General features: G+C 44.1%; 1 protein-coding gene across 2 annotated transcripts in view; it reads right to left on the minus strand.

Annotated features, from left to right (window-relative positions):
* sema6bb (sema domain, transmembrane domain (TM), and cytoplasmic domain, (semaphorin) 6Bb) overlaps window positions 1-13,958 on the minus strand; it is a 132,834-nt gene that overhangs the window by 43,474 nt on the left and 75,402 nt on the right. For both annotated transcript variants that reach the window (XM_004552702.2, XM_076880006.1), the window contains exons 6-11: window positions 11,209-11,307; window positions 9,648-9,738; window positions 9,123-9,242; window positions 7,669-7,757; window positions 6,692-6,909; window positions 743-874 (exon numbers count right to left, since the gene is read on the minus strand). In XM_004552702.2, coding sequence (XP_004552759.1) covers window positions 743-874; window positions 6,692-6,909; window positions 7,669-7,757; window positions 9,123-9,242; window positions 9,648-9,738; window positions 11,209-11,307 — 749 coding nt within the window. The remainder of the gene's footprint in view (window positions 1-742; window positions 875-6,691; window positions 6,910-7,668; window positions 7,758-9,122; window positions 9,243-9,647; window positions 9,739-11,208; window positions 11,308-13,958) is intronic.

Here is a 13,958-nt window from a genome sequence, read left to right on the forward strand (position 1 = left end):
TTATCCTTGTGATAAGGGATTTTTCTGCTTCAGTGTGTATCAACAGACTTTTGTCTTTCCTACTTATTTAATCATATAAAAAGCACAACCGTAGCTTTAGTTCACAGGACACATCAGCTGAGGGTTCAGCTGGGACCCTTCCATCTGTTTCAATTCAATTTAATTTAATTTATATAGCACAAACTCACAACAATAGTCTCCTCGATGCATTTTTTAGTATAAAGTAGACATCCTACATTAAAACTGGGAAATCTTATAAAGGCTGCACAATTTACACCGCCCCCTCCCGCCTCCAGTTCTCTGCAAGCCCCTTTGAGACCCAGACATTGAAATCCCAGCTATTCCCCCTTTGATGCTAAGCCTGCTCTGGTCTATGCTTGGGGTTTTTGCTGTCTCCCCATTATAGGCTTTCAGTGTGTGTGAGAGGAAGAAGCTCAGCAGAAAACCACACTGCCATATATATAATTCGCTGCAGATGGAATAACAATCCTCCATTTTTCCCAAAGTGTTCCTGACTGAAAGACCCAGGAGTAAAATTCACTCATGTTACTTTGCACTGTCTATATGCCCTTTGGGGATGAAACCCTACCCACGAACGACAACCTGCAAAACACCTTTTCCAAAGAGTCTTACGGCCAACTCTGACTTCAAAACAAAACTTTACAACGCAGCTTTATTCCCCTGATCATTCTTTGATAACAACTCGAACACAGGTGCACAAATTGATTACCGCCATCTGCACCTTGGTTTTGGGATGACTTCATCTGGAACAGGCGTCCAAATAGACTCTGGTGATTTCTGCTCCTTAAACCTTCCATCAAACACAGCAGCCAGCTGCTCCATGTCAAAGGCGCACACCGCCGAACCTGGAATGCTACAGAGACAGAGACGGGCGATTGATAAAAACACATTGAACTGACACAGAATGGCTCAGTGTCAGCAGGCTGTACGTTCCAACGAGGCTGCGGGAAGAAGAAGTGACGGAAAAGAGAAGATGAGGTAGATTATAGCTCGGCTGAAAAATAGACTGTGAAACTTGAAATAGGAAAAGAGTTAAAATATAGAAAGTCAATTGTGACAAGAGAAAGAGGCAGACACCCGGCAAAGATGACAAATTGGATATGGGCTGTTCATATTTTGACATCCATTACTGGAACACAAAGGAAATCGGTAGTGAGACGAAGAGAAAAGCAGGGTAAGACAGATGCTGTCAACTCTGTGTCCAAAGAATAGATACGCGATGGATGCAACAGCTAGATTAGGCCCGTGAAAAGATCTTGGCTGGAATTCCTGAAATATAAACCAAACAGGAAGTGAGTCACTGAATATTTTCTCTTCACAAAGGGGCAGAAGATTCCCGTAAAGGAAACGAACCCAACAAAATGTTACAGTAAAACGCCTGGTGCACCTCGGAGGTTGTTCAACTACTCGCGGACCCAGCGAAAGGGCGCAGAGCATCTGTTCTGAGAAGCGTTTGTGTCCCACACTCGACACGAGCAAACACACACTGACAAAACCAACAAATACAGACACATTCACACAAAGTCAGACTCACTTCTGAGGCCACGTTTCTGCGCTTCGACTACGGAACAAAGGAGTAAAGAGAGCGGTGTCAGGGTGAGATAAGAAGTGAGTTTTTGAACATGCTTCCTCCTTCCACACTGAAGTCTCTGTGTCCTCATCAATGACTAATGGAGTGCGTGGTGTGAGAACAGTGACTCAGTATTAATACCTTAGAGATACACACACACATTATAAAAACCTGAGACTGAGTCACCTGGAACCTGCTGCTACATAAAACCCACAGAGTCCCCGTCTGTTTATTTCCTCTTCTCACGCTTCCTTCAAAAGTAAATGTCCAGCTGGTGAATGTGAGGGTCTCTGAAGCTTGCCCCCAGGACGCTGCATCAAGCTGAGAGGCGTTTCTGTTGATTGCCCCTTGAAAGCCGCTGCGCCTGAAGGCTGGATTTTGGTTGCGGTAGGGAGCCGCGCTCTCCCGATCGGGTCACGCCGTCTCCCTGGGTACTTATCGTTCGTAGGCAGGAATGTGACTCGACCCCGGGCGGCACGGCGGAGCTGCGGGCGTATCTGTGGACGATACGGCGTCTCTCTCGGGGCTGCAGGCACCAGATGTTATGTTTGACACATCTGCCAGCTTTGCATCACCGCCAGCTTGGCTTCCTTTCTCTACCTTCGCCCGCCCCTCCAGCCCCCGGCTCTATGTTTCTCTCTCGCTGCAGGTCACTGGGCTTGGCCCGTGTAGGGCTCGGTGTCTGACAGAAGCAAGCCAAAAAGCCTCGGGCTGTTTATCTCACAGAACTCTCCTAATTATTCTCACTCTTATTTTTATTCTCTTTGTCTCTCCCACTATTTTTTTAAGTCTGTGTGTGTGTTTTCTCACACACAAAATTCATTTCCAATAATTTTCCTAGTTACTCCCTCATACTCGAGACTGCTTTCCCTTTGTTTACATCTCCATCATTCCTTCAGCCTGCTGAAATTTGCCTTCTTTGCTGGTGTTGAGTGGCAGACTGTCAAGGCTTACAAAGACTCGTGTGATGTTTGTCTGAGAGGACTTCTGTGGAGTCTGAAGGGCTTCCTCGCTGTTTAACAAACTCACTGACAGCCTGAAATATTTTCACACCGTCCAAACGGATGCGTGACACCAGGATTTTACAGGACGGAAGGAAAATCTTTTAATTGGTGGTTTAACTCTTACAGAGACTTTGGATATATGTATTTATAGATTTTACATCAGGGTTATAAAATTTCTGTTCCGGTATAAATATAGAAAGATGATTTTGTTCAAAAAAAGGTCGAGAAATAAAATTTGTAACCTGTAGCATTTCTACAGACAGGCTTAAAGCTTTTTTCTGAGGTTTCTGATGAAACTGTGGGCTGTCACTGGGCAAGAGGCTCCCGTAAAGTATGTTGTAAAATGTTATAAAAAAAAGGTTTACTGGAACATTTTCCACTTCTACCATTTGGATCATTTGTGCCTTTTTGTTATGTCACAGATAACGTTTCTATTTTCCATTTATTATATTTTCCAGCATTCTGTTTATATTTTGCCTTTCAATCTTAGCTTATGTTCGAGTTGCTGTGTATCTTGGTTACTGCAGTATTTAGTTTTATGCGTTTTTGTTCCCGTTTCTGCATTGGTCTCGTTGTCTTTCTTTGTTCGGTTGTGTCTCTCTTCCTGTTTTATTACCTTCCCCACGAGTTGTTTTGTTCGTTATCGTTAGCTGTTCCTACCTGTATCCTCTCCCCTCATTATACCAGGAGTATTTAGTGTCCCCCTGTCCTTCATTGTGTCCTTCGTTGTGTCCTTTGTCGTGTCCTTTGCCGTGTCCTGCCTCTGGGGAGTGTGTTTCCTTGCTCCATGTCTCCCTGAGATTCCTAGTTTGGGGATTGTTTATTCCAGTTCAGCCACAGTTTATATTTTTGTGTTTCTGAATTAGTTGAGCATTAAAGCTCCCCTTTACTTAACGTTTGTCTCACGAGTCCTTCATTTGTGTCCACATCCTGCCCGCCACGCTGCTGAACTTTGACAATTATGTTTTTCATACTTTCTCTTGATCTTTCCCTTTGACGTCCGTGTGGATTTTTCGTTTTCTCTCTAACTTAACCTCCGTGGCCTATTTTGACAAACAAACCTCGCTCTTAAACTCTCGCTGTTTGGGGTGCCGTGGTCGTTCCACGTGCTACCTGTTCCTATCCACTGCCCATTTCTCAAGAAACAGCTAGCTGCCTCATTATGTATTCTGGTGCCTTCTCTGCTTGCAGACCCAGGGGGTCTAGCTTGCACAGCTGTGCATCCTGGCATCGTAAACCTGTTCTCCTCCTGCTCCTTGTCCTCCTCATTTCCCCTCCTCTGCTGTGTTTTCCCACAGGGGCATCCTGCTGTCCGACCCCTGGGATTCTTTACAACCAAACCCAAACATGGCCTCCCGCTCTCAGGATGCAGCAGATTTACTCTGTTTTCCATAAAATATTTTTCTTCCATTCCTGGGCGGTTATAACAAAACTAATGAGCTGTCAGTCTGTTCCAGGAGAAATAGACGTTTTTAGCTGGCAAAACAACGACAAATAAAAATAATGAGAATGGTTTGTTTTCATTACCAGCCCCAGGTAACCCTTCAGTTTGACATCCCGCTGCTCTTTTTTTAAAGATATATCATTTATTATATAAACTAGGAAACACAGCTACCAGAAAGCTCCTACACTTTCTCATAAGTTTGATGTTTCCATGACCTTTTGAGCATCAGGTGTGCAAGGAGGGTGGTCGGTAGGAAGTCTGGACTCCTCTTTCATTCCCGTTGGGAGAGAAATGACCCTGGGCTCCGGCGCTGGATCGACAAAGGAACTGGCAACCTGGGGTGATGTTATGTTCTGGAAACGAAGATGAAATGATCCCACAATGATCCAAAACAGTGGAGCAGCTGTAAAATGACTCCAGGAGTACGTGGCTCACAGGTGGAGATGAGTAACTCCCGAGCGTCCAGGGGAGACAGTAAAACCCTGACTTCATTCCCATGCTACAGTCCAACACTGCACAGGCCAAATAGCAGGAGAGAATGGCTCTTTCCTCCACTCCACTGTTTTCACTGCAAGCTGCCAGCCAAAGCAATTTGTCTGGCAAGCACTTGGCCAGTGTGGCGCAGTGGGCCACACCGGGGCCAGTGGGAGGTTTTTTTAGATCACCTCACACATTCTCTGTATCTCTTTGTGTTTACTTTCCTCTTTATCTGTCCATCTGAACCTCCTTTTCTCTCTGGCTCGGCTGCGGGTTATTTAAAACAGGGCCCAGCGGCAGGTTGCGCAGGCAGGTGTGGGCGTGTGTGTGTTTAGCCGGCGCGCTTCTTCGGTAAACTGTAAATGCTGTTATCTGGGAACCGCTGTGAATGTTTCCGAGTGTGCGAGTTTGTGTGTGCATAAAGCATCCATCTGTCTCTGCAGGCAGTGGCCCCCACTCGCAGCGGTGCCCTTCCAAACACGCAGATAAGATGCAGCTGATGAAACAATTTTAGATGTCAGAGAACGCACGTGTTGTCCGTTATTGACTTCCTCGTCCTTGAGTTTCTCATCCGTCTCTTCTCCTCTTTATCTTTTTTCTCCCTTTTAAATGTACTTGTCTCCTCTGTGCTTGTCCCACCGTGCACCTCCAGCGCCCGCTGCGACAGAGCTCCATTATATTCTAAAAAATAAAGATATATAATGGGACCACTGATTGATGGCAGATAGGCTGCTGGTGGCATTACAGTGAGAGGTTTGGATTGCTATCGCACCAAAAAGAAGGCGGTTGCGAGCATTTCCAAGTGTGTGCTTTAAAGTGCTCGCTCTAGCAGACACAGCAAATGCCATTGAGGTAGTGTAACATGAGTGGGCCATCACAGAGAAACTATACTGAATCCCGCTCTATAATATGAGCCACTTAGACTGCAATATAGTCATAGACTTTCATCCTTCTGCTGCTCGGAGGACGCAAACATTCAGAGCAATTTAGGCTCAGACTTAGTTCTAAGATGATGCCTTACAATGCCGAGAAAAACAGCATCAAAGTGCTCGGTGAAAGCATCTTCAAACGCAGCATGATAAGCAGATTACTGTAACTGTATGAGGAAAGAGACATGGGATTAAAAAAACACACTGCCAAGGCTCATCGTTTGAGTCAGCTGTGACTTACATTTTCTTTTCTCACTTTTTCTGGGTTACAGTTTGTGTTGTCTTTGGCTCTGCTAATGCCCTCAGCCTGCAGTAATCCCCCACTTACCGGGTAACATCTCTCCTCCTCCCTCCTCCTCTCAGCGTTCTTCAGTTTAATCGTGTCTTTCAACAAATCACCCTTTTGTCCTCCATGAAAGCATTCCATGTGTCTTAGATTACTCTGTACAATCCTGACCTCTGCACCCCAACACAGGCACGTTCGTTTTTCTGGAGCTTGTAGGAAACCTTGCTCTTTGTCTCAGAGTCGGCGAAGATACAAACTATGGTGGTCCACAAAAGAGGCAACTACACACATGTGCATTTCTTTAAAAACACCAACCATGACAGAGACAGAGGACCCCCCCCCCAGGCCTCATTCACACATTTATTAAACAAAAAAATCTATAAAAAAAATAAACAACCCGCAAAAAAATGCACTTAAAGGCAGAAAGGTTTACAGAAGTCAGTCCCTTTGGGGTTCTGCTGCACGTATGATGTAATATAAGCAGTGATTTCACGAAAACAACTCAATGTTGAGTTATATATCACACCTGAACATCCCATACTGAGTTCATACAAAGGCAAAGAAAGAGCAGTGTCATAAAAATGTGAAATGGACAAAGGAGTCTGGGACACAACCGCACTCTGTATATAAAAGATCAACAGTTAGAGTCTTGACTTGAGCATTTTCACCAATTTTGACATTGTTCATGTGTGCAAACCTACTTTATCCTGCTTTTTTACTCTAATGAAGAGCATAATTTTTTAATGAACATTCAGCAAGACTTTAAATACCATAAGCTCACCAAGAAACAAGTACAGCTGGACTTTCTATAACCAGAGGACTCGTGAGGATTCTTTGAGAGAATGGAGGTCTGCGCTGGTCGAATGTACATGCCGCGCTCTTCACATATGAAGGAAAGGCCACGATTCAGGGGTCTTAAGTCTCCCTGTGTGTGAGAGAGTCTCCTGTTTGTGCAGGTACCTGTTGGCTGGTGTGGAGAACACCCCCAGGACGATGTCCCTGCCGTGCATCCTGATGATGGGGCTGGTGGAGTGGAGCAGGTTAAAGTAGAAGTGGGAATCGCCGGGCACGGAGCAGTTCAGACGGGCCTTTAAGAACGACGTCCACTGCTTCTCCAGGACGCGCTGAGACCCGCCTTGATCCCGCTTGCATACCCGGGCAACGCGTGACACCACCACCTGTGAGGAGCCGCGAGCAGAGAATATGATACTTACTATACAGAACGAGCACAGCTTGCTTATATCTCCGATGACTCCAAAGCTGGGCAGTTAATATTTCCTGAGGTTTCATCTTGAAAACTACATATTAAAAAGCTCTTTTTAACTCCAGGGCGATCTCTGAAGAGTCATTTGCATGCTATTTGCAATGTGGAAACCCTTTTTTGACAGATCATTGTTTTATAATGCTAAATCTAATATCAATTATTCATGAAAATGTCAGTGCATCTCGAAATTGCTTCTTTGAACACACAATAGCGATGCCGCTTAAGTATCAATTTACTCTGCTCTCTGTAAACATGTCGCAGCCAGGGACCTTTTGCAAACACTCCCCAAAAGTGAATTGCTAATTTATTAAAGAAACAGGTTTATATTTATTTATTTTTAGTTTTAATAAAGATGCAGCTACTGCTCTGGGGGCAAGAAATATATCAAGTCAGTAGAAAATCGACCAGTTTTTCTTAGGTTAATACAGACAGCTGGTAATAACGTGACTTGTTGCATTAGATATGCACGTAAACAAATACAAAGGTGAAAGGTCATCGCAGTTTTTAACAGAGAGATACTAGACCTGCAGCTCTCTTCATGCTTGCATTCTAATGATAAATTCCCACATTTCTCTCCAGTTCTTTTTAAAAGATGCTGTGAATGGACCTCAAGGTAATGTGAGAGTGCTCAGCAGGGGAGGAGAATATATTTCCTTTGCAATGACTTCTTTACCTTCTCCAGGTAATTGAACTCCATGGCTATCTCTCTGAAGAAGAAGTAGATGTGAGGTCCCCACTCCACGGCACTGACAAAATACGGCTCTGTGTCGTAAGAGAAAGAAACACTCAGAGAAGCAAACAAGAAAGGCGACGTGTGCAGGAGTAGTGCACGGAGAGAACAGGTTTCATGAAGTACAGGCGAGAACGAGTATAACAAAACAGCATTTCCATTTGCAAATGCATCATTAATTCCCACAGCAACCGAGCGACATGGGGGCAGTGAGAAAGAGGCAACAGCCATGCTTAATTTCATTACATGGTGAAAGGGGATTTCACAGCAAACAATAAGCACATTATGACTCCCTCGTGCTTCCGAGGAACGAGGCAGGCGTGCCTGGGACCTTCTAAAACCTGTGTGAGCATTAAGACCAGGGGCTCGGGCAATGTGATTGGCAGGTCCACTCAGTCTGGTGACAGTGTCCACCAATCACACTCTGTATTTTTACTTTGTAGCATAAACACCGCAAGAAGGTTTCTAATAGCACTGGAAATGCAAAGTGTCTTACTCTCGAATATTCGAACTGTAAAATAACTGAAGGATCTTGCGTTTCAACGAATAACAAAAGCCGTAGTCTGTGAAAAAAGCTTTCATGCACTGTGATTGGCCCGCTTGTTTCCAGCAGTCAAAGTCACCAACAAGTGCACGCAGTGTTTTTCAGTCAAACGCGTCACGCCAAAGGAAGCAGACGATGCTGCACACGGCGTTGAAGGGGCATGACGGGCTCAACGGTGGAAGCATTTTACCTGCATGCTCGAATAAACATACACATGTGCCAAATGTAGCGTGTATCTAGGAGCATGGCTGTGAATAATGAATACACAACGAGCTTGTTGCGAACACAGCTACCGTGCCAGCGACGCTGTCATCACAGGTATAATTTATGGTAGATCTGCGGCTTTTTTGACTGACATGTGCATCATGTATTAGATTCATGAGGCACTTTAAATGGTTAAAAACTGAGTATTTTTACAGGTTTAGATTAGGTCTACTAACAGATTCTGCTGTACTATCACAGCAGCATATAAAGTTATTAAAATTAGCTTCCTTTCCCCCTGAGCCAACAAAAATATACAAGGATAAAGTAAAACTTTGAGATCCTGTTGCAGGCCCGGGGGGACAAACGTTTGGTCGGACACTGTGTAATATGGGTGATTCTGTGAAAGAGGCAGCTCTGTGTACAGCTAGCTGCCTGCATGCTGACTCAGACCTGTCCTACCAGCATATGCATCGATCCACGTGCTGCTAAGTAATGTGGACACAAACTCCAGCCATCAGACTCACATTAACATCAACAGCAGGCGTGATGCTGAGCGCGCTGCGCCGACATAACTATGCTTGACGGCACACAAACGAACACGCCCACTCAAAGCGTCCACACACACACACGCACACGTGTCTGCAGATACCTCTGAACCACTTGGAGTCGTGCTTCACGGTGCGCAGAGCAGGACTGTCCCCGAGGCTACGGTAGATCACCGCGTCGATGGCCAGGAAGTCCGTCACTGTGGCCGTAAACAGATTCCCCTCTGATACACACAGACACACAGACACACATAAAAACAGCTGGTGAGTTGGATCGTCTGCCAAAGCACCATCATAAACAGTGAAGCTGGAGTTAATGTGACCTTTTATGCGCTGCATTATAAACACGATGTGACTGACCACTCAACAATGTAATTGCAACTTTTCTACACGCCCACACAAAAATAACATTCGTTTTTTTTACTACCAGCTAATATCAGATAAGGATCTGAACAGTTTCAGACACACTATTGATTATTAATGAACGAGTTCAAACACAACGGGGTAAACTGAAGCTGAGGAAACGCTGCGGCTCTCTTTTGTTCTGCTCAAGGGACAAAAATATCTTTTGATGACATCGCACACTTCCTCATTGTGTGACAGCACACGCTAAACAAACCATGTCGTACCTGCGACCAGAGCTACGTTGGCGTGTTTGGGATCATAGGGACACCGGGCCATCCCACTGACTGTGTCTCCCAGCATCTCCAGAGTGTCTCCCTGTTAAATCACACACACACAAACACAATTAGATGCATGCATCAATCTGGGTACTCCAAACAATATGAATACATCTACAGCAGCATCATGAAAACAAACCACAAGAGAATGGCAATTAGGGAGTGTTACCATAAGTGCAAACTAATGATTCACTGGAGGCAATTAGGCACAGCGGCAAACAACAAGAGAGTCCCATTTTCATCCATAAATAACACACACACACAGACGCATACACATCTATGCATCCACGTCCACACGTGTACATTTCAATAAAATTGGCAGCTCATGTAATAAAATCTCTGTTATTCTTTCACTATCAATTACACAAACACAAACCGTTTAAAGGTCGCCACAAGCAACTATTTGAGGAGAGCAGCAGATTTGGAAGACTTCAGCTCTCATCGGCTGTTTGAAATGAAATAATTTATAGGTGTCATTTCATTAAAACCCTGCTTTAAATAAAACAGTAGCTAGCATCACTAACTAGTCCCCAGAGAAAATGTCAGCCTATCAGGCAGAGACAGGTGAGGTATACGCTGTTGTAGAATGTCATTAGCGGCTGACAGATAATGGGGCAAGTACGTCTCAGTGTTCCACTGTTGCACCGTTTTTGAAATGTGAGAGACTGAAAATAACACTTATCTGAGAAAGCCTTTGATAGTGAAAGGATTTTTTTCCTCTCTCTCTTTCTCCCTCCGACTCCACTGCCTTCGTTCCTCATTTAATATCGCTGCGGAATGATGTGAAATCACCCCAGTCGATGATTAATATTTATGTGCAGGTTTTTTTTTCTTCTTCTGCAAGTTTAAAACGGTTACTGTAATTGAGCGCGACAGGGATAGGCTAAGAAGTGGAGCGCGCTCCCTGCACGGTGGAGGATTCTGGTGACTTGCTGCTTGATGGATGCAAACCTTCAGAATCTGACAAATGTGCTGTGGGACAGTGCTGGAGAAATATTCAGAACACATTTTGGCTAGTAAACGCTTACAGTTCTAGCTCGAACTCTGGCATCTTTTAGATTCCGCCTCCATCTGTGGCATTGCTTTTCTCTCTTTACCGCAACAAGTCACGTCTCAGCAGCCTTACTCTGTGAATACGCTCCTCTCCCTCTTTTCCCCTCTTTGTGTTCTTCTTGATTTTCTGTCTCTGACTCTCAATGATAACAAGCTCGGCAGACCACAAAGTTTAACCGCCGAGAAATAACAACTGTTGTATCTCAGGAAAACGAGGCGCTGGAGCTGCCAGACAACAAGGATAAATAACTCCTGGGGAGGCAGTCGGCACTGACTTAACTGCTTGACAAACAGCTCTAATGAAGCTGTGCGTTCTCACCTGAACAAGTGCACTAATTGATCTATAGGAGGGAGACTCTGTTGTAAAAATAGACATTATTTATCAGCTAAGAGGCGCTCGACCGCTCGCAGGTGGCGGCGTAGGGCGGCTGCGATCACCCGCCTTGGGTTTACTTACAGTGTAGTTGGCACACAGCGGGTTGAAGGCGTTGGTTCCACACAAAAACAAGCCTCCGTTTCTGCTGAGCAGCACTTTGATGAAGTTACGGCATTCATCCTGCACGAGAGAAAGACAGAAATACAGAGAATAGGCTTAATATGCAGGAGGGGTGAGTCTGAGGAACAGATGATGGCGCAAATAGAAAAAAACCCTTTATTTTTCAGACGCTGATTAGCCAAACCGCTCTGTGAAATGAAGCTTTTCAGCTGCCTGATGTGTGGAATTATCACACCATTACTGCTGTCAATCACAGTGATACAGTCTGAACGTAGCCTGCAGAGACTTTAGGCGTCTACCCCCTTCACACATGCATGCACACGTGCACGCATACACACAGCAGTTGATTGACGGAGGGTAATCCAAAGCAGCCTTAGGATTTTAGAACAAGCGGCAGATTTAAGGCTAATTTCTCAATACGTGAAGCGCGTGTAATGAATAAATAACAGCAAGTCGCATTTTCATTCTTTGAACAGTCGTGAGTTCAGCACCACCATGATGGCGGTTTTTGCCCCACAGTCCCAAATACAGATAAATGTTGGTGTCTCCACACATATACTGTGTTGTTACTGTTAGCTTTTTTATTCATTTACACTGTGCTACTAAAAATGTTTCTTCATTTATTGTTAAAGCACGTTATCGATCATCTTTAGCTCATTAGAAGGCATCATTTATTAATTTATTTATTAATATTTTTAGTTTTCAATTTGACCTCATGTACCAGTAAAGTGCATCTATTTGTTTCAGCCATGTCTGTCATGTTAAACATACTGTATATCTATATATCATACCTTATATCTCAACAGCTTATTGATTACTTTAAGCATTCTCGTTTATTCATTTCTGATCGATAACTATTTTAATCACAGATCTGTAACTGTACAGGTTAGCTTATGTGTTAGCTACTGTGCAGACTTCACTCTCTTTCCTGCAGCATTTAGGTGAACGAGCAGCTTTATTTATTTTTTAACTTCCTTTTAATTTAATTACTGGAAACACTTTTCTAATCTTTCTGCTCACCTATCACTAATTCCCGAGTACTTTATTAATTTCCATGTTCTGCTGCTTTCAGCTTCATATTTTGAATGCAATCATTGCACTTCACCCTCCGTACTATTTACTTATTATTTTAGAGATTAATTGCATTATTATAGATCAAGCTACTGAGCAATATATTGGTGATCAAACTCAGTAGCTGCAAAATTAAAGAGATATAAATCAATAATTAGAATCTAATATATAAAATCATATATATGATTTTGAAAAGTGTCATTGCACATAATGAGCACATTTAGTTGAGGTAATTTAGCTATATTTGATTATACCACCCACGCACTATTATGCTACTTAACTAAGATTATTCGTTTATAGGAAAGGATTTTGTTGAAACTCTTTTCACTGCACACAAAACAAATCTGTAAGACGACACAGGGCAGCGCATGAGCCTGAAAGTATGATTTTATGTTCTGATTTCCTGAAGGAATTTTTCCATCCATGGTTGCTAAGCACAAATTTCAGATGTGACCTTTAACTGTAAAAGTCAAAAGGCACTGACAGCAATTTGCACTTGCACAGCCGCCCGAGTACGCAGAGTGAGTGGTCATGTACAGTAGATCACTGATACAGCCAGCAACCCCCAACCCACACCACAGCACACCACTGTCCCAGCCACGATGGCACCAGCTCTGCCACACACACACACACACGCACAGACACACCAGATGGGGTCTACTTCAAGACCACCGCCCACATTAATGTTGATGGAAAGAGGAGCAGAGATTAAATAAAAGTGGTGTGTGTGTGTGTGTATTCATATCTTTGTGGGGACCAAAAATGGTAAGTTTACTATACTTGTGGGGACCAACAATCCTTATGGGGACCAAAATCCTAGTCCCCACGAGTTTGAAGGCATTTTTGAGGCTGAAAATGTGGTTTTAGTGTCAGGGTTCCAGGTGGTTTATGGTTAGGTAAGTTTAGGCTAAGGGTTAGGGTTAGGCATCCATTTTTAATGGTTAGGGTTAAGGTAAGGGGCTAGGGAAAGCATAATGTCAATTAGATGTCCCCACAAGATATGAATACCCAACATATGTGTGTGAAAGAGATCAGAGGGAAAGCAGTGATATGCGAGACGGCTGAGCGTTATTCCAGATGCTCCACCCTCTCCCCCACCTTTCCCCTTCTCTCCCCGCAGGGATCTCGTCTTTCAGCGGGAAGAAAGAAACAGGAAAGCAGGAAGTGTTTCCACGTGAACGGTGTGAGCGCATGAAGTGAGTCGAGCGCAAGGTGCAAATTTCTAATGGTTGCGCCGCTATGTGACAAACAGAAGTGCGACTGTCACAGTACTTGCGGGTGTGTGCATGTCACTCCCACACACGCAGAGTGTTGCGTGATGCATATAGTTAAGTACACATGTAACGAGTACGTTTGTGTGTGCGTGCATCAGAATCACAGCACAGATGCAGGCTCGTGTGTGAGAATCGTTTGCATGCTGTTTGTCGGTGGGGCTGCAGTCTGTCAGCTTGGTCAGAGCTGTAATCACAAAGCCAGATGAAGCACTCTTAATAACAACCCAGACCCACTGCCAGCATCTCGGAGATGGGAGCGAATACTCAGAAGAGCCAAACCGCTGCACAAATGTGTTCACTTGGCAGTGGCTGTTCAGCTAACATTAAGGATTTCATGACTTTAGAATAAAACAAGGTTTATAACAT

This window comes from Maylandia zebra, linkage group LG23 (genome assembly GCF_041146795.1).
Source record: "Maylandia zebra isolate NMK-2024a linkage group LG23, Mzebra_GT3a, whole genome shotgun sequence".
Taxonomy (NCBI): Eukaryota; Metazoa; Chordata; class Actinopteri; order Cichliformes; family Cichlidae; genus Maylandia; species Maylandia zebra.